The sequence below is a fragment of the Copidosoma floridanum genome, unplaced genomic scaffold, assembly GCF_036245765.1.
Source record: "Copidosoma floridanum isolate Cflo_tuat_1 unplaced genomic scaffold, Cflo_Japanese_pri ptg000014l, whole genome shotgun sequence".
Taxonomy (NCBI): Eukaryota; Metazoa; Arthropoda; class Insecta; order Hymenoptera; family Encyrtidae; genus Copidosoma; species Copidosoma floridanum.
Window position 1 is genome coordinate 5669720 of NW_028321891.1, and position 24504 is coordinate 5694223.

At 41.5% G+C, this 24504-nt stretch overlaps 2 protein-coding genes across 5 annotated transcripts in view; one reads left to right on the top strand and one right to left on the bottom strand.

Moving 5' to 3' along the window:
- The first annotated feature begins 2252 nt into the window (after window positions 1-2252).
- On the top strand, window positions 2253-7301 carry Ef-1a-f1 (translation elongation factor eEF-1 alpha chain). Its single transcript, XM_014355358.3, has 6 exons — window positions 2253-2579; window positions 4338-4765; window positions 4865-5256; window positions 5319-5715; window positions 5793-5959; window positions 6045-7301. Exons 2-6 carry the CDS (start codon window positions 4405-4407, stop codon window positions 6111-6113), a joined length of 1386 nt encoding a protein of 461 aa, XP_014210844.2. The 5' UTR covers window positions 2253-2579; window positions 4338-4404; the 3' UTR covers window positions 6114-7301.
- Window positions 7302-10337: 3036 nt separating this feature from the next.
- cwo (transcription factor cwo) overlaps window positions 10338-24504 on the bottom strand; it is a 50560-nt gene continuing 36393 nt past the window's right edge. For 3 of the 4 annotated variants that reach the window (XM_089592076.1, XM_089592077.1, XM_014355360.3), the window contains exons 4-6: window positions 11913-12096; window positions 11559-11831; window positions 10338-11473 (exon numbers count right to left, since the gene is read on the bottom strand). In XM_089592076.1, coding sequence (XP_089448202.1) covers window positions 10629-11473; window positions 11559-11831; window positions 11913-12096 — 1302 coding nt within the window. In that variant the 3' untranslated portion in view covers window positions 10338-10628. Of the gene's footprint in view, window positions 11474-11558; window positions 11832-11912; window positions 12097-13107; window positions 13514-24504 lie in introns of those variants that run through there. The other variant, XM_014355364.3, reaches the window with a different exon arrangement.

Consider the following 24504-nt stretch of genomic DNA (forward strand, 5'->3'; position numbering starts at 1 on the left):
TTACCCTGTCAACGGGCGCTTCAGGCCATCAATTTTCATGAGTTGATGTATTTTTTCCATCTCGTGCCAAATGTTTAATTAACAATTAAGGCTCCCATGCATTCATTTGATAAACAAATATGATTTTTTAAAAACAATGGGTTGTACTTTTGTTTAACAAGAAAACAACTGATCCGCAAACCACGTTCAATTAACACGTGGATTTAAAAGTTCATTTAAAAATAGTGTAGCAACAATACCAAACATATAAGCTGCCCTTGGAATTTATGGCATCAGCGTAAGTCAACAGATCAAAAATCTCCCTCAAAATTCGCAGTGACAGCACCAGTAAAAGGCACAAAACGGCCACGATCTTACTCTCTCGATTTAGCCATCGGCGCAATATTACCGTGGAGCTCGCTCGCCAAAATTCCGTACGTGCGTATGCACTCCCCTTTTCCCTCTCTCTCTCTCTCTCTCTACATGTTTGCTCCGTGCTCTTGTCAACGCAACGACAAGTGCTGTTCACTCGCAAGCTAGCTCTTGTCTACTAACTTTAGAAAAAAAAACTATTTTTCAATAACCAAACAAGAATTTTAATTTTAAGCAACATTTTTGTTTGTACAGACATATGAAGTATTGGCGGATACTTGAGTTACCGCACGCGCCCGTCGAAGCTTCGACCACCGGAGAACTGACAGGTATATCTATTTTCAGCCGAGCGATGACTAAGAATAAAGACAGAAAGAGAATCTCTCTCGGCACGAGACTCTCCTGGTGCAACTCGTGTTGCGAGCAACCAACTTGCGAACGAAGCTTTAGAACTGCGGTTACGATTTTTCATACAACTGCGTAGTGGTTTTTTTCCCCTACATAAATTGAATTTTTTAATAATATTTAATTACATTGAAGAGTTAAAAACTTTACTTTTCACGTAGGGTGAGAACGATTTTTGAGGAAAAGATTGTGGTTTCGACAGTTTGCGTAAAGTTAAACATTTCTTTTGTTATTGTTACAAAAAGAAATTTTTTTATTATTATTATTAAAGAACTCAATCACTGAACAACTATTTGACACTGTTCAAACTTTCTTTTTTAATAATCCCTATTTGAAAAATGTTCAATGTTATGTATTTACTCAAACAAACGTAAGGTGAAATTGAAAAATGTCCCCTTGGCCAGCCAAAGCAATGAATCATCTACGCGGGATTTTCTCACGATCCGTCATCTCAACGGACACACGCGACCGTCTTTTTCATTCCATTTTGAGCTGGTGATGCTAATAAATTTCATGAATTAAAAAATGCAAAATTAACCATTCATAAATCGTCTTTGCACCATAAATAACATAATCAATGACATTAGTTGCGCAAATCATTGCGTCAGTCAATTTATTCTATACTCATGATTGTGTGGACAAAAGCTAAAACATATAACTATGAAATTAATCAACAAACATTTAACAATTGACTTTGTGAATCTATTTTCCTCAGAGAATCATAAAATCAGTAAAGTTGGATTTTTATACCAAAACGCTTTTTGCAATCAATCATTGTAAACGAGTAAAAGTGAAAAGTAGTTGCACTATTTAAAGACAAGAAAAAAAAAAGCGGCACCAAACAACATTTTAATGGCTCATCATTTCTCCGTTTACTGTCAACATACAGGTTCAAAGATCTCTTTCCTCCTTCCTCCCCACTATTGGGAGAATCGCAAGTCATGACGAAGTTCAAAGATTTAAACCTCAAATTGATTAAAGCTCAAATCCATGATCCAAACCATTTCGTACCAATACTTTGAGATAAGGTGCTACTATCACGAGACGAAAATTTACTGATCGCGAGCTTGCAAGCACTATATGAAAAAATATATGGCTAAAAGAGTGGCTGTTTATAAGAAAAAAAAAAAAAAAAAAAAAAAAAAAAAAAAAAAAAACTTTCAGTACCCAGAAATTGTTAACCAGCTTAAAAGAAAAAGGAAAAGTGAATGATGAAACAAGTCGACAACTTCCTAAGCCTCCCGCAAAAAAAAAAAGCTATTGGATGTAATTAAAATTCAAATTTGAGCGCGAAATCTGACGGTGAACCCGCAACTGCACCCCCCACCCCACACTGTTGGCCGTGTCTCTTACCCTACACACCCATAGAGCCAAGAGAGGAAGCTCGGCCGACTGCATCAGCGCAGGCGCATTTCCGGCAGCCCTCGGCGAAGAAAGAAAGAAAGAGAGCTTTCGCACCGCGTATCCCATGCACGTACACAAGCAGGAGACCAAGAGCCGCGAGAGAAGGAAAAACAGGCCGGCGATGCCGCGAACGAAGAGAGAAAACGAGAGCGGCGAAGAACAGGTGCAGATGGAAACGGCTCTCGGCACTGTCCACACGGCACAGGTGTAACGTACCCCACGGCGCGGACCGTGCAAGCTCTCCAGCTCGCCAAAGCCCCCCTTTTTTTCCTGTGCTTTTCTCTCTCTCTCTCTCTCTGTCTACGCTACATCCCTCCAGCTGGTGGTGGTGCACGCAATTGTTGGGCAGTGACAGTACTCGGTGTCGTCGCAAGCTCTCGGCTCCAAGGTGTCCCATTGTACCTGTACTCGCTGCACCGGTGAGTTGTGCGATATTAACAATAATTTTTCACCTACAAGCGCACCCATTGGGGCTTGCAAGCGAAAAAAAGTAAGCTCACGTAGCCACGTAGCGGAGGAAAGAGGGGGTGAGGGGTCGTTGGTCGCCGGCCGCTATCGATCCCCGGCCGGGCTCTGTACGCTCTCTCTCTCTCTCTCTCTGCTTCTGTCGCGTATATGGGCGCTTTAAACCCGCGCTTGTTTTTTTCGCGGATGTATCGGGTGAGCTTTTCACTGGAGGGCTTGTTATCGCTTGACTGAGAATTTTTGCAATTGTCCAAGGCTCGTGTAGTTGTGTACATGTGCATACCCAAAAGGTTTATTTGCATTATCGGCTCTCGAGGTGGGGTACGCGTCGAGGGGTTGCGAGGGGGGGGGAGGGGCTGGGAGCTTTCGCCAGTCGAAAGGGGTTAGGTGGATCGATCCTCTCCTCCGCCGCGCCGCTCAGTGCACGTATACTTGTGCATAAGGTACATACATGTATACCTGTGTGCTTTTATATGTGCACCGAGAGAGGGAGAAATCAGCCATTGCACGGAACACGAACGAGAAAAAGGGGGACGTCTGTGTCTATAGGAGCCGTTTTTTTTTTTTTTTTTTTTTTTTTTTTTTTTGCGTACACACTGCCTATTTTTATTGTTTTGTTTTTTTTATCGTTTTATAAACATTTTTTAATACACCTTGTCTTTACCGGCACTATTCAATTCTATAAATACGTGGCACTCGTTTCTAGTTCATCTACGTTGCCAATGAAGGCCTGCACAATTCACTGATTCCGCGAGTAGGAGTTGGATTACATTACCGTATTATTGCACCGCGGAGAGGTAACTCGGGGTCAAAAAAAAAAAAAAAAATGTAAAATTTAGGGTAAGGCACTGGCCGAGGGGTCGCGGTGGGTCAGGAGTGAATGTATAGAAGCTTTCCAGTACACGTACTACCCTTAGACTTTTCTGTTTTTGTCTATGTACGTGTGCGCACGAGAGTTGTTCTAAAAATACTCTGGAGCTTTATCACGTCATGACTTTTATGTAAATACTTCTTTTTATTTGTTAAATCATGTTTTCGACGCAAGGGTTACTTTGAAAATATTAAAATATGATATGCAATGAGTGTACGATACAGTACACGGGCGATATTACTGTTGCCACCCTGTGAATGCATACGGACGCACAGACAAAGACGACGGTATACGTATGTAAATCGAATGAGAGCCAACCAAACTGATTATTTTTTTTTTTTTTTTTTTTTTTTTATAACTCATATGTTGTAATAAATTTACCGGACTGTTCCTTCATTAGCACGTTGCCATATGCCTTACTTTTATCGGGATTCCCCGTTTTCTCCACAAGTTATTGTGTATACGATACCAATCGATGCAGTGATCCCAAGCATGCATTGAAAATTCCGAAAAATTAATATACAGATTAAAGAATTCGTATAGACAGCAAAGTAATGGTGTAAAAGTAAAACACTTTTTTTGCGATGTCAGAAAAAGTAACATCGAAGCATGTATAAGCTATACCGACTCGTACAGTTCGGCTCAGCCGGTTTAATAAAAGTGTATTGACCCTTGCCGAGAAAAATGCTCGGTTCTACTTGACGTCCAAAGTGATTGCTCGCTTGAATCGAGGAGAAAATTTTTTTTTCATGAAATTATACAAGGAATTCAAATCGCACTTAATTTTTACACATAAGCACATTTCGTGCTCATTATACCGATCCATGCTCGTCTCGTGCAGGTGTCACATAAAAGTTGAGGGTAACCAGAGGCCGGAGAGCAAGAGGCCCCATCAGTAGCCCATCAAGATGGGCAAAGAGAAGATCCACATAAACATCGTGGTGATCGGCCACGTCGACTCGGGCAAGTCGACGACCACGGGCCACCTCATCTACAAATGCGGCGGCATCGACAAGCGCACCATCGAGAAGTTCGAGAAGGAGGCCCAGGAGATGGGCAAGGGCAGCTTCAAGTACGCCTGGGTCCTGGACAAGCTGAAGGCGGAGCGCGAGCGCGGCATCACCATCGACATTGCCCTGTGGAAGTTCGAGACCGCCAAGTACTACGTGACCATCATCGACGCGCCCGGGCACAGGGACTTTATCAAGAACATGATCACCGGCACGAGCCAAGCCGACTGCGCCGTTTTGATCGTGGCCGCTGGAATCGGTTAGCCCATCCACGTCTTATTTTATTTCAATTAAGCGTCAAACACTGCTCAAACGAATCACTCGAGTCGTGGTTAAAATAAAACGCGCTCCACCACAGGTGAATTCGAGGCCGGCATATCAAAGAACGGCCAAACCCGCGAGCACGCCCTGCTCGCGTTCACCCTCGGGGTGAAGCAGCTTATAGTCGGGGTTAACAAGATGGACATGACCGAGCCCCCGTACTCCGAGGCTCGCTTCGAGGAGATAAAGAAGGAGGTGTCCTCGTACATAAAGAAGATCGGCTACAACACCGCCTCGGTGGCCTTCATACCGATATCCGGCTGGCACGGCGACAATATGCTCGAGCCGTCGCCCAAGACCGCGTGGTTCAAGGGCTGGAAGGTCGAGCGCAAGGACGGCAACGCCGAGGGCAAGACCCTCATCGAGGCCCTCGACGCCATCCTACAGCCGTCCCGGCCCACCGACAAGCCCCTCCGTCTGCCCCTTCAGGTAAGCCATGTACTACGATTGATTAGTCCCTTGCAAAGGTTGCCACGGTCGATTGGTCGCAGGACGTGTACAAGATCGGTGGTATCGGCACCGTGCCGGTCGGCCGAGTCGAGACAGGCGTCCTTAAGTCGGGCATGGTGGTGACCTTTGCCCCGGCCGCCCTTACCACCGAGGTAAAATCCGTGGAGATGCACCACGAGGCGCTGACCGAGGCCCTGCCCGGAGACAACGTTGGCTTCAACGTCAAGAACATCTCGGTGAAGGAGTTACGCCGCGGCTACGTGGCCGGGGACTCGAAGAACCAGCCACCCCGGGGTGCCCAGGACTTTGTGGCCCAGGTGATCGTGCTCAACCATCCCGGGCAGATAAGCAACGGGTACACCCCCGTCCTCGACTGCCACACGGCCCACATAGCTTGCAAGTTCGCCGAGATCAAGGAAAAATGCGACCGCCGTACCGGTGAGTCAATGCTTTGTTGTGTTGGTCGTATATATAGGCTTTCGAGGCGGGATATATGTACATACGCGTTTCTGCAGGCAAGACCACGGAGGAAAATCCAAAGAGCGTAAAGAGCGGCGACGCGGCCATTGTCCTGCTCCAGCCGACCAAGCCGATGTGCGTCGAGTCGTTTCAAGAGTTCCCGCCACTGGGCAGATTCGCGGTGCGCGACATGCGCCAGACCGTCGCCGTCGGGGTCATCAAGGTGCGTATATTATACCTACGTGGATTTTTTATTGGGAAAACAAAATGTGCACTCTGTGATGGTGATGATGATGTATTTGTCGCAGAGCGTCACCTTCAAGGACCTCCAGGGTAAGGTGACAAAGGCCGCGGAGAAGGCCCAGAAGAAAAAGTAACCATCAAGCTTCCTCGGGAGCTGCAGCTTGGAGCCAACCGCGACCCACGACAGCGACCACTACTCGCCACAACTATTATCATTATTACCATTGTATACCGCTGTCAAACTTGCGGCACTCGATCGTCGTCGTCATCTGTTTCATCCCCATTACCACGAACCTCACCGTCAGTATCATCCGGTCAATAAAATCGTCATCGATCCGGTGATAACCACGAGCACCAGTAGCAACGACAATTGCTGCGGGTGTTCCGGGACTAGCGACGAGCCCCAGCGTCGTCACCTCGTTCGCCACGAGCCGGGCGTCCTTCGCTACCCCGTCGTTCTCAATCCGCGCATCTACCCCCACCTGCACATACAATTCACCCACGCGCCACGAACGCCCCAAATATGCTAGGGCTGCCCCGACGTAGGCCGCGCCCGCTGTTTAACGCCGCCAGAACCATCGTCGTTCTCCACTCGTACTTTTACACCACCGGTTGCCACGTACAACTCGGTTAAATGACACGGGGGCTCGTTGACGCGAGCCCCTAGGATGTATACCACGTAGGGTTATACACACACACATATATATATATAAATAATATCAAGGTGGCGGCGCGGCAGCTTCGGGTCTACCACCTCCCTCTCTCTCTCTCTCTGATGCGCGTCTCTATGGTATACACACACAGTAACTGCATACACGTTTATCCGTGCCGAATGCACATTGATTACGACTTGTTTTTTCATTTTTACCAGATTTTAAAGGTGTGGTTAATTAATCACCAAGTGCGTGACTTTTTTTTTCGCAACTTTTGCGTTTTGTTGATTTTGGCTGTGTTTTAAAAACCCACCTTTTGTTCGACAACTTGCACGCGTCGGAATATCAAAAACCTCGAAATCGACAAAGAGAGAGGGAGTCTTATGGAATTGACTTTCATTACCCGCGAAATATCGGCGGTTTTCTCGTTTGCTGTAACGATCCGTGAACGATGAAGGGAGAAAAAAGCTGCGCTTTCGTAATCGCGTGGCCTTAGGTTTCGTTGATGCATTTCGCGAACAAAAGCAAAGACTAATGGAAAATAAACTGAAGGAAAGATCGAGAGGAAAATGAAACATTCGAAAAAAATTCAAGGATTCGAATGAAACTGTGCGTAGACGTAAGTTAATAAATACAAATCTGTGATTACGAAAAATGTTTTTCCTCTTTTTTTTTTTTTTCATCATTTTTACATTTGTAACGCACATTTTTTTTACATTTTCACAGTTCGTAATCTTTTAAAACAGCAATAATATTCGTTCCTATGATCTTGGAAATTTTTAATAAAAAAAAAAAAAAAGAAATCCGAGTGATGGATAAGAAAATCAATGTAGTACAAAATGTTATGACTAAACTGTTTGACGCTGGTCAATTCGAATTCTTGAATATTTTTAAACAAATCAAAGTCTGCGCTACTTGGATCGCAGTACTTATCAAGTCTGAAAGTGTGCGTTTATTCGGAATCACTTGTATTACCGATTAAGAATCACAATTGATACTATTATCATTATATTATAACATTATTACTATTATTTCGATGGTAAACATTACTTGTACCATTAGGACTTATTCTTACGCTTATTGCTAGTTTTAATATTTATTATTGAAAAAATAATACACATCGGATATTTTTATTGTTTGAAACAATTGCGAATACATTTACAAAGGTTTATTATTGATGTTTTTTAACGATTATTACCATTGCAGCATGTAAAAACACATTTGATTCAACGTGGTTATCTCGGATGGACTCGTGATGATGATTTCGCAGGCAAACTCTACAGTAATAACATGACGTGAGAAATAAAAAAAAGAAACGATCGATTGCATATTATGAATAATATTATAATAATAGGAATTTGGGGATCAAAATGACATGATTAGTCTTGTAACTTCCCAAATCGATCCCAAAAACTTAAATGGCCCCTAATTATATCACGTATTATGAAAATACAAAAAATAAAATAAAATAATAAGTATAACAAACATAATGTAGGCGCGTTCTGCGAATTGCGTTTACCCGCATTATTCATTCCCCTCATAGTCAGTATTACGTTGATGTATTGAAGAAAAAAAAAAAATATACACGAGTTTTAATCGCCACTTTATTATGATTTTTCACCTATCATTGTAGCTCTAAAACTCCCTTTCTACGCTTATTAGCACCTTATTTTTATCGTTATACTCGCCCTTGACTAGTACAACGTGTATTTATTTATTACTCTTTAGTATTTTTAATTATTTTTAATAAAATAAAGTTGATAAGCATTATTTAATTTGTTTAATTTTTTTTAAATTTCCAATACGTGGTATTTTTGATGCCATGGAATTCCATCAACATCCAACAACAAATGTTTTGCGCTTTGTTTTTTTATTCAACCTGTGTTATGAGTAAATAATAATTTCATTTATTATAGGTTTGAAAGAAAAAGTGCATATAAGTAAGGAGATTCGGTTTTAGGTAAATATAAGTATATAATTTATTTCTCTCTCACAAATCCTTTTCTGCATAAACTTTCTTTTTTACAGGCTAAGCAATTTATGTACAAATAATATTTTAATGATAATTAATGCAACGTGTGTGGATGATATTTACAGAAAAAGAGGAAAATTTTTGTTCTCATCTTTCTCCGCGCAGTGTAATGCAAGTCTCGGTCAGTCTTGAGTTGCTGAGGCCCGTTGCTCATTCAGCTTCAGCTCATTTTTCGCGTTACACCGAGCTTTGCAGTGTTTTCACTCTATACATTGTATATTTATTATTTCAATGGCTTTCTCTGCTTCGCATTTTTTTTTTTTCACTTTTTTATTTATTTATTTATTTTTTTTATCGAACACCCTCATCATTTCGTAGTCGTGGTAAACATTACTTATGTCCATTTTTTTTTTTTGTTTTATTTTTTTTTTAAGTCGCGTATATACATAGTTTTGTCTGTTAACTTCCCTATGGTTATTACATACCCTGAAATCGCTATTGATTAAAAAGGTTCGCAATTGTTATTTTTTTAGCGGTAACAATATTGTAAAATAATTTCATGACAAAGCGTAAAAAATTATTTTTAAAATATCACTGCGACAACCTTTCAACAGATGACGACTTCATTTTTTGCTTCACCACTAGCACGATGATCGTAATATCACAAATTTATACAGTTGGAAATAATACAAAATAGAGATGATGTATGCAGTAACAGCTTTGAAATGCACCGTTTATTTTGAAAAAACTTTATCGCCGAAAACTTGCAGGCTTTCTATTTTTTTCTCAAATTATTCAAAACAACTTACAAATCACATGATGAATGATTTCCATTCTCAGACAAGCCGTGACAAAAATTTTGTTACAAAAACAAAATTATCTGCAAAAAAAAAACGGAGCGTTTCTTCAACACATGAAACATAATCTAATAAATCGTTTTTATACTTAAAAAATGTACAATATTTACTTAAGAATATATTTTTAAAAAAGTCTTCAACATTCATAAATCTATGTAAACGTAACAATATTACAGCGGGAAGGCCGGAAAAATCGGACCCTCTTTTTCACGAATCATTCAACAATACTTTATTTTTATCTTTCAGTTGTCACGTCGGATGAATCGTAATATCGCCTCTAATTTTAATAGCTCAAGATTTACGGCTTTCAATCGCATGAAAAACTTATGTCATTCGCACTGACGCACTACTATCGTTAGTTTTTTTTTCTCGGTCAAGAAAACACACATACACGCTACTCTTTTTTCACGTAAACCACACAACTGAACATTACGTCGCACGTCGGTTTATAATAAAAAAAAAGTTCTCATTAAAACAGTAAAACATGGCGTTCGTTACACAGCGTATCGTCTCGGACGGATCGAGATAATACAAACGCGATCTGGAATAGGCCTGTGTTTATCGAGTTACCGCTAATAAAAACAGAAGAATCGTTCTTGCGCATAAAATGTACATAGTTTGTGTGATTTCGTGTTGTTATGATGTAGTAAAAAAAAAAAAAAAAAAAAAAAAAAAAAAAGAAAAGTGGTCCAATACAACATCATATTAATCTTAGCTATGCCGTGTGTCCAACTCTCAAAACTTAGTTTCGCTCACCGAGTAAATGCTTATATATATATATATTCACACTCTGGGACTAGGACTGCCTCTTGTGCCACTTTTTCGTCGTCGTCGAGTTGTAGATATACATTTTTTTTTTTTTTTTTGTCCATCATTCGATCCAATCATCATCTCATTCATCGAGTAATGTAATACTTGAAGAAAAAGAAAGAAAAAAAAAAATAATCATGCGCACTGATGTTGCGTCGTTGTCTCTCTCTCTCTTCCATTTTCGCCACCGATAATGATGATTCTTGAAGATTTCATTGAAAAATGTGTAATCCTCGAGATGAAAAAAACAAACACGCGAAAGCAGGCGCGTCTCCGTCCGAAAAAGTTGAGTGAAAACCAAAGGAAGAAGAAAAACAAAAAGCCGGCCGGTGGCGTCCGACCGCAGCCCGACTCGCACTACTGGACCTGATGATGGGCCGGGCTCGGCTGTGCCGACCACGAGGGCGCCACCTGCTGTTGACTCGAGTTGTTGAAGTTGACGGATATGGTGATCGGGTGGAGGACCGTCTCGGGCCCGAGGTCGGAGCCCACGCCAAGGTGGGGCCTCAGCAGGGAGGCCTCGAGGGTCAGCGGGACGTAGAAGCCGCCGTTGTCGTGGAGCGCAAACACCGGCACACCCTGCTGCTGCTGCTGCTGCTGCTGCTGGGAGAAATGGGGCTGGCCACTGCGAGTCGGGCTGTCGTGGCGGGGTGGCGGCGAACACGAGCTCTTGATCCTCTGGTCGGCCGAGAACCTTTGCTTTATCGAGTTCTTGAACTTGTACGTCGACGACTGCTGCTGCTGGTGATGGTGCAACAGCCCATTTTCCACGTCCGAGTGGTGGTGGTGGACCGGCATCGTCACGGAGTAGCTGCCACTGGCGTGCGAGTGATTGCTGTGGTTGCTGTCGTCACTCGTCAGAACCGGCGGAGGTACGAGGGCCCTCTGGGAGGACTTGGACTCGCTCGAGTCGTACGAGGAGACACCCGAACTCGAGCACTGGTCTGGACTGGTGCTGCTGCCGGTCCGCAGCGGGTGTGGGTGCTGCAGGTTCAAAATATGGCTGCCGATGTTGTTGGTGGTGGTATTGATGATGGTGTTGTGGGCATTGGTGGCGGTGGTGGATAGGAGGTCGAGGCCGTTGTTGGATGGACACATCAGAGGGACGTTGCCGTTTGTGTGGTTGAAGGTAATCTCGCTGGAGCAGCCGGTGCCGGTCCCCGACGCCAGGTCCATAGGGTGCGGGAAGCCCAGTCTGTCGTCTGAAAAACAATACGTGAGCAACGACTGACGTACATTTACATCGGCAGATGGGAAGAATCCTTATGCGATTGGGCATTGACTTACTGGTGGCGAGGACTTTGTTGCAGTGCTTCTTGAGGTGTTCGATCAACTGGACGACGAGGTTGTCCCGGGCGAAAAAGCCCTCGACCTCGACGAGAAAGTGCATCGCCTCGCCAAGGCAGTCTTGGTAGCCGAGCTTGTAGTACTCGGCGGCGCTCACGCTCGAGGACGACGACGAGGAGGACGGAGGCGATGGGTGGCTCACGCTGCTGTCCACGCTGTCCTCGGCGTGATGGTTGTGGTGGACCGACGTCACCGGAGTGTGGTGTTTCGAGTCTAGGGGGTACGCGATACAAGGATGTGTAAATTATACGATGTATCGATTGGTGAAATTTCATGGTGTGCAGTTTATGTTACCTTGTCTGAGGTTTTGGAGGTACTTCATGTGACGGATGGCCATCTCGATGATTTCGGTCTTTTCGACCCTGCCCCGGCCCTTTTTCAGGTACTCGGCCGGAATGAGTCGACTCAGGTCGGCCAGACAGTTGTTCATCCGGTCCCTCCTGCGCTTCTCGATTATCCTGTGGGACATTGGATCTTGCTGCAACGAACAAATTGTTTCCAATAAGTTATTATACGTGTGTACCGTTGGCTCATGCTTGTTGTACGTGTAAACATCTATTTTGTGTTTGTAAACATTGTTAATGCGTGGGAGCAAAAATCGCACCACGATTTTATCGCTTTTGTAAAGTAATTACCAGTTTCGTAAATAATCAATGAAAAAATCACGCGATCGACAACATTGCGAGTATTTTTTTACTTTGACTCAACGGCCGATCTTCCCATGTTATTTGTTATGAAAATTTGTGCCGTTTCGATATGACAGTACATCATTTTTCAGACGCGTGCTCAACAAGACAAAGTAACGTACCGTGTTTATATTTTGAATTAACACACTTGTCGTTACGGTTCAACAACATACTAATCGTTTTACACACAAAGTTTTAAATTTGGATTTCATACGAGTACTGTGTGTTTACTATGTACGATTAGGACGTATTTTTATGTCGTTATTAAACCATGACGATACATGTGTGAATTGAAAATATAAACACGGTATATTACTTAGTCTTGTTTTACACACAAGTCTAAAGAAGCTATACTGTGATACTGGATAGGACTGCGTAACGTTTTATATTGAACAAAGTTATTTATTTATTTAATCAACCTGACATGGATCTTTATCAAGTTACGACCAATACTATCAAACACTAGTATTATCAAGACGAAAAATGATATTTAATAGCTTCGATAAGCAAACGATGCGGGATGTATTTCATCACGTGAATGGATCTGCCGTTTCAAGAAAAAATCAAAAAATAAATGTTTGATTTTTTTTTAGTTTAAAACATTGAATGTTCCATGGACTCCTGTATTATTGTTATTATTATTATTATTATTATTATTATTATTATTATTATTATTATTATAATTAATGTCTATAAATATGTGTATTTCCTATAAAACTATGATCTTTGGACGCAAAAAATTAAGGAAAAAAACACGCACTGCATGAAAAAAAAAAAAAAAGGGCCAAAAAATAAATGGTCACCTTATCGGAAAGGCACCGCCTCTTCCTCGAGGGTGGCGAGTGCACCGCGTCGTCGGCTACAGGTGAATAGTACTGCATATTCAAAATGTTCTCCATACTGTGAGTGACCATCGTAAAAATCACAGCTCAACCGATACACCCATGCACTAAACTACTTTTGCCTCTGATTTCAGCGATGCAGGTATATTATTATTTATATTCAAAACAAACAACACTACACCCCCGAACTTTACGTCACACTCCTCACTTCTCTTGGGAAACAAGAAAAAAAAAATAATAATAAAACCCACAGAGAACTCTCAGCACTCGAGCCGTAAAATCGGTCAAAATCGAAAAAAACGACGAACGTTTGCGAATAGTTTCGAGCACTTGTATGTTCCGCACTGGGGTAAAAATCGGTACAAGCGTATCGATGTGTCGCTCGCGAGCTTCGCGAGATGAATAAGCCAGCCAGCCGCGAACGAGCTCTTGGCACGTATAGGTATCACACACGGTCCCTCTCGACGCAGTGCCACCACCACCGCGACGGCCACCTCCGCCTCCTCTTATTCGTCATCATCGCGCCGCATCCCTACCATCATCGAGCGGTTTTATCGCCGTCGCGTCGCGCCTCCGTATATAGGCCGTCCCCGCCTCCTCCTCCTCCTCCTCCTCGGCAACGAGGCTGTCGTAAGCGCGTCAACGCCGCGAGCGGAACACAAATAAATCCCCGAGAGACGTCCGTGTGTGTGTGTGTGTGAACAAGCGGGTTTTATCACGTGTGTTGCCGGCCGAAACGTTACCTCGCAGTCCTCGCACGTGACGCCCTTACACGCCCATACACTTATGTGCCTGTTTTTACGGAGCGCGGAGTAAGTACGGTGTATGTAAGTACACTTGTATGCACAAAGTGCAGAGGACAGGGAAAACGAAGAAGCGCGACGTGCGTGGGAGTTTCTGTTGTTATTATACACGTACTTGTATACTTGCACATACCGATCTCTCTTTCTCTAAACGGTTAAATCGAACATTTTTTTTTTTTTTTTTTTTTTTAAGGACGCATTATGATGCTCGTTAACACTGACACTGAAAAATAAGTATCCACCAGTACCGATCTCCCCCCTTTTTTTCTCTTCGATTCGCGGAAAGTTGTTCGCTTACCGATCGCGCAACTAAGCTTTTTGAGTCGTACTTTTGTATCAAACGGTATTATTGTACGAGTGGCTCTTGGCTCCGACTGTATACTACCGTAATTTAGGAAATGTACCTATAGTCTCTGTCTTTCTCTGCCGATCTACTAGCTTAAAGTCGTCTCGAGCTGCGGCCGATTTTTGGAGATATCAATGCCGGATTTTTCTTGCAATTCGTTGACGCACGAATGAGTAACATAATATGGTGGGAAGAAAAAAAAAAAAATCTGAATAATAATATCCACTAAAACAGAAAAAAAAACTATACGAAGCGCATAAAGTCGCAGTTCGCCCAAATACGTGATCAGCCGCACGTATACATCGAGCCTTTTTTTACTTCTCATTCTCAGCACCTATATAATAATATGCTGCATGTATATACCGCTCCTTCAAGTCGTTTTCCCATTATACATCACGAATGTCGAAGCTCACGCGTCAAGGCTATTTATACACCCGTAGGTACGTGTATATAAGCAACAGCGACCCATTGATCCTGACACATTACGTCACGGCCGCGCGCGCGCGTGTTGTTTCTCGTGGAGGGAAATAATCCCATTCAATTTTTCATGGGCGATTATTCCGGTACTTGTTGCGCAAAAGCCATACACGTATACGTACATGTAAAAGGTAGAAATACACGCGCACGAAGAATCCAATAGCAAAGAAAAACTAGGGTTGATGCGCACGCTAAATCGGTAAAACCGCGTTTGGGGACCATAGTATTATACACATACGATACAAACCGAAGAAAAAAGTTTTACTTTCAAATTTTAGCCATCAGAAAAACGCACGATTAAATTAATCATCGCACCCGATGCCGCGAGCTGTAAAAGCGCTTGTGCGTCGCACGTACAACAAGTAGGTGTACATAATTAATCGTTGGCAGGAGTGTGGGCGTCACATACACTAAAACGCCCAACAGAGGCGCCTGGTGCGCTTATCTTCTAATCGATCTCTCCTCTTGTCGCGACCCTGCCGATAGAGAACACATACGTCAAGAGATATATTGGATGCGCGCGTGGGGGAGAAAAATCGGTGATACTACCGGACCTCCCTCCCCCCCCCCACGCCCCGCACGTACAGTATTTATACTTCTTTTATCAGGTGTTTGGTTGGAGTAATGGTAAAACACAAGAGTATTAGAGCGACCTTTACAAACATAAACATACATGCACACAATGATATTTAGACTACTGATAATATAGTAATGCACTAGAAAAGCGACTTGGGGAGGGAGGGGAGGAGGCAAAGGAGAAGGTCGGTAGGAGCGTGTGCATATAGCGTGTTGGTCCGGAATTTTTACCGATAACGCACCCCCGCGCACGAGTGATAAAATAAAGTATACGTGCATGGCTTCTCTCTTGGCCATGATGCACCAATATTCCGTGTACGTGTGAGGAGTGTGGTTTTATATATATTATATGTACACACACAGTCGAGAGGGAGGACAATGAACCGCGTCTACTCAGCAATAAGTTGTGGGTGATCCAAGCAACGGCAGCGGGACACACAATTTAATTATTAAAACGAGGCTGATAAGCCGTTGTCGATGGAATAATGCATTGGGTAAAAATAGTGACACTGTACGTTGAGCTTTTTTTTTTTTTTTTTTTTTTTTTTTTCAAGTACTGTTATATTAATGCAACAACGCATATGATGTTCGAGTGAGCCTGTGCACAGGATTATAATGAAAAGAGAAAACTGCGATACAGACTTTCAAAAGCTCTTCCAGACACTAAACTATTCCTTCGACGTACAGGACTCTTTATTTAATTTTAGACACCCGTAAAGGATAGCAATAACCTTGACATATCTAATACTTACTTTGGAGTACTACAGTACAAAAAGAAAAAAAAAAAAAAAAAAAAAAAAAAAAAAAAAATGAATCCGAGCAAAAGATCGGTATTGGAATACAGAGCCTATACCTCTGAGATGGCGAAAAGAAATCTACAATTCTTCAAGCCCAGCACGTTTTTCCACTTCCAAGTGATGTACGTATACGTGTATAAGTATGTGTACGGGTAAGTGATGGACACTGGACACGTTGCTTCGTACAACAGGTACAGTATATACGTAAGCATGCGCCAGACGCAAGTGAAAAAGTATGTTCGGAAACGTGCGAGATGTAACGACACGTGAGCGTACTTAGATACGTAAGCGGAACACCCGAGTTGGAAAGCTTATTTTTTATTCTTTTTTCTTTTTTAAGCATCATCGCTATGGAGCTGTACCGCAGCCACGTTTTCGTATACGTTACGCAGGAACTGCGTACGTGTTGCTGCTTCCAAACAACCTGCAATGGCTCTCCCTCTAGACTTATGTAAGTCGCGCCTAAGGAAATCGGTACATGTATATTTGGTTGCACGCGCGGACACTCGTACATATACATCAGGTGTCCGTGTGTATTATACACGGGTGAAAGAGCTTTCTCCGAGTGAAAGCTGCAATTTGATCGACCGATTGTCTCTTCGTTGACTTTTGCGCACTTATTTCGTAAGATGCAACTGTACGCATATCAATATGTATAATTAACGTATCGATCGATCGTCGCGCATATTTAGATGCAGAAGAGGGTAAGAAATATTTGTACAGGTTGCGTGGAATTTCGTTTGCATCGAGCTTTGATAAAATTATCGGAAACGCTTGTACTCGGTCGATTGGGTCCTGGATGGACAAAAACGAATGTCAGATTCAATTGCAATGCACGAGCGATACGCATTTATATAGATCAGAGTTACGCGAACAGTTTGCTCGAGAATTGTTATATGCACACGAGTTAAGTGGGGTTATGCGGATAATAGAGAGCGCAACAACTATATGTGTAATGTAAATGCCAACCACGACGACGTAGCTCCGGTCTGTCATGCGAAACGCGCTCAGCTTCAACTGGATCCAACGGGATATGTCGTTGCGGTAACCCAACCGATTGCAGTTTGGTGTTATTTTTATTAGCAGAGAGTGGAAGTGGAGAGTGGATGTTTTGAAAAAAATGGAATAAAGTTGTAAACACCAGGCGTTGGAACTGTCCGTCTCCTTATTGTAATTAAAAATCACTTCTGAACCCTTTTTCGCGTTTTTTTTCAACTTAGGTAATTGGTGATATATTGAGGGGTTGTAACAACATCTTAAATGGACGAACTGAGCTATTTTTTGATATGATAACTTTCGGCAGTGATAGTATTTTGTTTTATTCGTTTTAGTAGTCGTGAAATATCTAAGTGTCCCCCACTGTGAGTGTTGTCATCCAGATTAGTAATACCGCAATAGGTCACTATAACTATACACGAAAATCGACGCAAAAAGATTCCAGGAATGATTTTAGTTGTTATAATTTTATTTTGCTGTTGGTATACGGGGTCATCGCGTTTCCGAGATGACATTTTAACCTTAGTATTTTTATGCCAATAAATTTAGAAAATTGAAGTATTCGGTGAGATAATTTTTCAATTTACTTAATGATTTTGAAACAATCCAGAAAAATTCGGTTCGACATTCTTTTTCTCCTGACAAGCTAATCACACTTCGATTAGACATTCTCGGAATGAGACGGATAATTGTGCCTGAATAGATAATTACTTTCGATTTAACAAAATACCTAACCGACCCATATCAGCAGTTAATGGCGCCAGGCATGTATCTCAATGACATCTACATTGCCCGTTACCAAAAAGAAAAATAAATAAATAAAATAAAAAAACAAATAGTATCGCTTACACTGTTAAAAGAGCGTGAATTTGGAGAAAAAAAACTACCCACTTCTTGTATATGCCATTTAAGCTTTCCCGTTTATATGACTAGTCTACTACATCTTCGGGCATGCTTCCTTGGGTCAAAAAACTTGTCAGTATTATACATATAGTGAAAAAACGAATGTGATAGTGATGATTTTTTCTTTTTTCATATTGTTACGATTAAATATCTCTCATTATTTTTTTGATCGATTCCTCATTTATTAGAGTTTTCACGGACGCTTGTTCAAGCGTTTATCCATGAAACATGCCCGTCTTAACAATAGCTCAACTTTTACAAAAAAAAAAAAAAAAAAAAAAAAAAAATACGGAGAATTAGGGCAAAACGATCGTTGTTCTCTGGTGCACAAAATTCGTGTAAAAGCTGTGAAAAAAAGTCAGGTTGTTCGGAAAAATCGTTTATAAGTCATTATGTGTGCATGTGATCCCCGAGTGTCCACGATATGGCTGTTAATGTATTTTCTCTCTCCCTCTCCCACGCTTGCATTTTCATTACAATATGTGGTGATGTCACTGTTGAAATAATCTTCTAGTATAGACCTGGTTCCTGTGTGTGTGTAAGTATGCGGTTTAATGATTTTTAAAACTGTTTTAGACTCTATGCTCGAGTGAACGTTGAAACTATGTTTCTTTTTTCAATTTTTACCTGCACTAATAATTTGCGTATATTTAAAGATTGGTAGGAAAAGCATTTTTTTTTTTTCATGCACTTCTGTTTCATAAGAACAAACCATCGGCTAACACGTTTGAAGCGCGTTTAAAAATCAGTAAGTTGTGTTTAACAATAACCCGCACCGATGAATATCATATTTTTCCAGGTGCATCGAAATTTCGAAATCAGTTTTAAGTACTTCAACAAAAGAACCGAAACAGTTACCCGTCGCAAGTGTATTCCCAGAAAGAAAAGTACATTAACGGGGGGTCACTTTCGAGGCTACAGATAACTTGATACGAGTACAAGCTATATACATGCACGCACTGGAAAATAAATATTCAAAAATAAATGAAGAAGAAACAAATCAAGCAAAGTCTAAAAGTGGTGAAAGAAAGAGAGCGAAGCTCGTTTCTATACCATGTACATTTATGTATGTCTATACTCGTTGCGACGACGGCTGGCACCTATAACCTACCGATGTTCGTATTATAGGTGTATAAAACACCGATTATTATACGTAGACTCTGAGAATGACATGAGAATTCTCATTTGTGACTCAAACAAAAGTTGTTGAAAATTTAAGGCCTCAAAAATGGCAATTTTTAAAACTTGCACGAGTATTACCGATTTTATTCCATCAGATTAAAGAGGCGCTGAAAATTCACGCTATTACCAGATCGCACTGCAATCGCGTATCAGTAAAACTATACCACGGGTGCATCAAGTGGGCAACAACGAGTACACGTATACAAACACAAACCCACGGCCTGTCCATAAAGCAACGAGAGCTTTGAGAGTGCAAATGCATAATCGTACCTACAAATATACCTACTTACTTGAGCGCGTAAGCACTCGTGGTTGCGACTCGAGAAACATGTAACTATATGAGCCTCCGTCGCGGTATCACCTGCAGTGCCGTCAGGTCGGGATTGTCAGCTGCACGGTTGTCTAGAGGTACAAAAGTACAGCGCAACCACCAACCGGACATTATCATTATGGCCTTTTTTTAAATCATATTGTATCCACCTGTCATCATTATACAGCTGTATATGTACGTACTTGTCTTTCGGTGCTTGGATAACGACTTTACGGGTCCTACAGATGAACGCGTACCTACGCATTTGTGGACACAAATACTGAAATCTGTGCGTCCCGGAAAAGGGGGAGGAAAACGAAGCATTCGAAAATTAAAGCGTATATAGAATACGCTCGTACGAGTAATTGTAGCGGTATATACTGCGATAACACGTACGATCGAAACATTGTGGGTGTTTACTTATATTGGGCGTATGCGTGCACACATAGGGGGGAAAAACGTTGTGCAATTGAGTGTAACGTGCTGAGCTTCTTTTCCGAAGGTTGCACCCTTGCGTGTCGTTCCGATTTTGATGCACGATACGTGCCGTGGCCGATTAAATGTTTAAACGACCGATCGATCGAACACCTAACAATACTTTTTTTTAGACGTATATCTGTGAGCTGTATTTTATACAACTTGGACGTAAAAAAAAAACTCGTGAGCATGTTTTTCTACTTTTTCGTAAAATTGCAATTTTTGTCTATTGACAATAGTTAAATGATCATAATATTAATTTTGATGATAACAGCAATCATAATAATAATGATAATAATAATGATAATAATAATAATAACAGTAAAAGAATTTTTTACGTTTATTTCCAAGCGCTGCGCAGCCAGTTGAAATTATTATATGCAATGTCTACATACAGACATCGAAAACCAAATACTCGAAATAAATGTATCTTTCTCTTTATTATTAATAATATTATTATTATTGTTAATATTATTATCAAAACGATAATTGTTATTAAAATATTTTTTCAATGCTTTTTCGATACGAGAGACCACATCCAAATTGATAAATGATGGATGTACGTGTTAGTTAGAAGATTAGTTCGAAGAAATCATTATGATATTTCATATGCGCAGGAATGCCGTCCTAATCACGTATGTCCTCGCATCGATCCATTGCCACCGACTCCACGCGGAACGGGGATAACATTTTTCTTCTATACATGCTTTTTGACACATTCTTGGCGACAACGTAATCTTTCGCTCGCTCCTGACGATCACGTCACCTAATAACACGACCCTGGTTGGCTATCTCTGTGATTACGCTGATGGACAAAAAAAAGTTTTGCCGAAAAAAAGTTACGCGCGTTTTACAATCACATTTCACTGGCGAATTTTCTCGTAACAGCTTTTACGCGGTACTTGTCAACGTTGTTGTTAATTATACATTTATCGAGCTAATTTTCAGGACTTGCGTAATTTTCATTATTTTTACTTGGTACGTTCAAGCGTTGGAGAGAAAAAAGCTGATTCTAATTGACTCAATTAGAACAAAGTCAAATCTAAATTTTTTTTTTTTTTTTTTTTTTTTCTTAACTCGAGGGTGATCGGCGGTGATAAAATTCAAGACTTACTGGATTATTCGTCATTTTGAGAGCAAGTTCTTAGTTTAAAACATTTTGTGGGTTTATACGAAATTTATACTGTAGAGTTGTAACAGAAAAACTAAAATTTTTCTGAAACTTAATACATATTATACTTTTCCTCAACAAAATTTGCAATGCTGTACGCCTTAGTTTTCGTTGACGGTAAATTCGTATCGGTGCAAAAAAATCACCAATTTCCTTCTTAAAATGAATAATCATCAGCAAAATTTATTTTGTGACATAAAACATTCCATTGATTTTAAAAGATTTTTATTTTTAAAACATGTGCTCATACGTACAAGTCACAGAAGTAGCTCATCCGGCGACTGAAAGTTTCGTCTATAAAAAATCACATATTTCTTTCTACCGTGACAGCAGGTAGTGACGATTTCGCTGAGTCCACGAGATGCACTTGTGGTATTCAAGACAACAAAGTACAGCTCAATACCATACCAAAGTACTTCTCATCGAGCGCACACGAAAGTCAATTCGAGATTAAATCTAAAATTTAGTGAGTCATCCTTGACTTTGTACGAAAATGCAGCCAAATGAATAAAGTCGTATTCCTCGAGCTTCTCATCTTTTTCCGACCTCAACCAAGGACACTGTGAAACCACGTGCGCAAGAATCCCAGAAAAAAAAGTACATACGGTGTACGTGGGTATCCTCACGGCTCCAACGACCAATGCATGAAAAACGATGAGTCGTCCTCGGATGGACCGTGACCGAGAAACGATCGGGTATTTCCATTACGGCTCGCGTGCGTAAGCCAATCTCACTTCCTTCGCGTCATACACACTCGCTTTTCGTTCGTACGCGATGAAATATTTACACGTGCCGATCATCATACACGATATTATATTGCATAACTATATAAAAAGTATTAGGTATAAGTGACGCGGAACGCGGAAGTGGTGGACGGATGTGTCGAGAATCTTGGTCTTTTACCGAGACGATGGGGCACTGCGGGCGCCCAGGCTCAAGAATTTTCGTTAGCTCAATAATTAATGTACCCAAAGTTGTCAAATGTACAGCTCCGATCGAGGACCGATAAGTGCGTAAGTAGGTGTACTTATCTAATTTGTAGATAAGAAGTACCGGAAGTGTTTTTTACGTAAAAGCGTTTTTCGAGTTATCGGGGAAAAACAGTTTCCACTCTTTTTTTGATAAGCGCCGTCGGCACTTCCAACCACGTGTACAATGGAACGCATAATAGGTCTCTTCACGAGCAGTGATGGAAAAATAGTAATTCCAACAGAGTTCAAGACGAAAGCTCGTTTTAAAATCAGTCGACCTTTTTCCGTGTACGTCACTAATTTTTTTGGTTTTCAACGGGCAATTTTATCGATTACGATTTTTGCTTGCATGTACGTATCGACTGCATTCATTGGAAATCGGTGGCCAATTCGAAGCTATACAATATGTCAGAATGAAGTGCAAGTGCACGTGAAAAATGCCTCATCAATCAATCCGATTTTTTGTACAAACTTTTCCAAGCACGGGGTCCGAACGGATCACGAAATCAGACCGGAATTTTCCAACATTTTCGAATGCTCTCGTCATACATAGACGCGGATGAGGTTGGACGACGCGGGGTACACAACATCCGCCTGCCGTCGGTGCGATCCAGCGCTCGCTCGGTCTTGTTTACCGGCTTTTATGAATGAATGCGAGCAGGCCATTAACTCCTCCTCTTCGAGCCGACGTGACTACTGCCAGTACACACATATATACCAAATAACTCGGTGTGGCAATAGATCCCCAGCTGATGAGTCACTCGCGCCTAAAGTATTTGAAAATAAAACCGTGGACTGTAGACGATTATCGATTCACGGCATTTTCCGCCAAAAGTATACAAAACGACGCAAGGATGGTACATAAATTGGATCGTTCGTTACTGCGCGTTGGCTGACTTTTCGGGGTGGCGCTCGAAAAATCCGCAGAAGGATTTCATACGTTTAATCATCGTCTTAATGGATGGCGACAGGTGCTCAGGCGTGTGTTGGATGCCTCGGTTATTCGGAGGTTCGTCTTGGCACGCGATCTGCAGATCGTATACGTATACGTAGTGCAAACTCCCGTTTGCCTGTACATGTATTTTCTCTCTACTCGTCTAAATACGAAATACCTCGGGTTGGAATAAATGACGTTTATTCGTGTGCAAAGCCTACGTGTGGCAGGTGTGCGAAAGCCTATTCTGTTTGAGCATTGAAATCAAAAGGCTTTTTAATCGTACGATTTAATTGGAGCGATAGCTTTGGTTATCGATCGATCGTCGATACGCGTATTGAACATGTCGTGGAGCAAAATGGAGATATTACTCGAGAGATGTGTTGATAGCAGTTGGTTCACTGGCTGTTACGAGGTATAATAACTTATTGTATTGAGAGAAACAAAAGGAAGGGCAAAGTAAAGATCGACGACTGTTGTTTTTCAATGCCGCAAGCGGTGCGCGAGAGAACAATGAAGTATCGAAATTCACTGGGTCGCAACCTTCGAAATCGGCACCCACGACCACAGCTCTTACGTGCACGTGTAATGTTTGTATGGGCATAACCATGGATAACTTGAGCGTTTTTTTTTCTTTTTTTTTTTTTCACTTGTACAAGATCCGAAAGGGGTTTTGGAGGTAAGGAAAAAGGGAGCTGGTTGCAGCTGGTTTCCGAAGCAGTTTCCACGATAAATACTGCGCGATTTGTCGATAGAGTTCTTTGTGTGAGAGAAACTCACGTACGCGCTCGCATAAAAGACCACATTTCGACACTCTAGCGTCTACCTATTACCACATAAAATGTATTTCTATACAACATGTTATTTGGAGAGCTACTTTTTTTTTTTTTTTTTTTTTTTTTTTTTAAGTCATCAATTCGAAACTCTCTCCATCCGCACGAGGAAGCAAAACAACAACAAAATTTCTCTCGATACGCAACTTTTCTATAACCCATTTACAGAGGCGACTCGTTTTAATATAGTCTATTTAGTTCAAGGCCGTCCAGATGAATGGGCGTACTCAAAACAAGATATTTTCGGAAGTTTCGCTTAATTTTGTTTTTTCAACTTGGATATGCTCGTATAACACATAGGTTGCGTTTTATCCGTTTCATTAGTATGACCAAAGTCAACGCACCCCCACAGTGGACGCGTCCAAGCAAATTTAGCGGACATTTAATACAACCTAAACGATTTCCTGATAATTTAATCTTCGATGCAACGCGCACACAACTGCTCGTCGAATTAGAAATTATTAATTACCAGAATCATATTGGTCAAAACGCGCATCTATTTGAGACGGAAAATTTCTAGGAGTGATGCCACTTTTTGGACATTATATGTACTCGTAACGATTTCAAGATAAAAGCACTTAG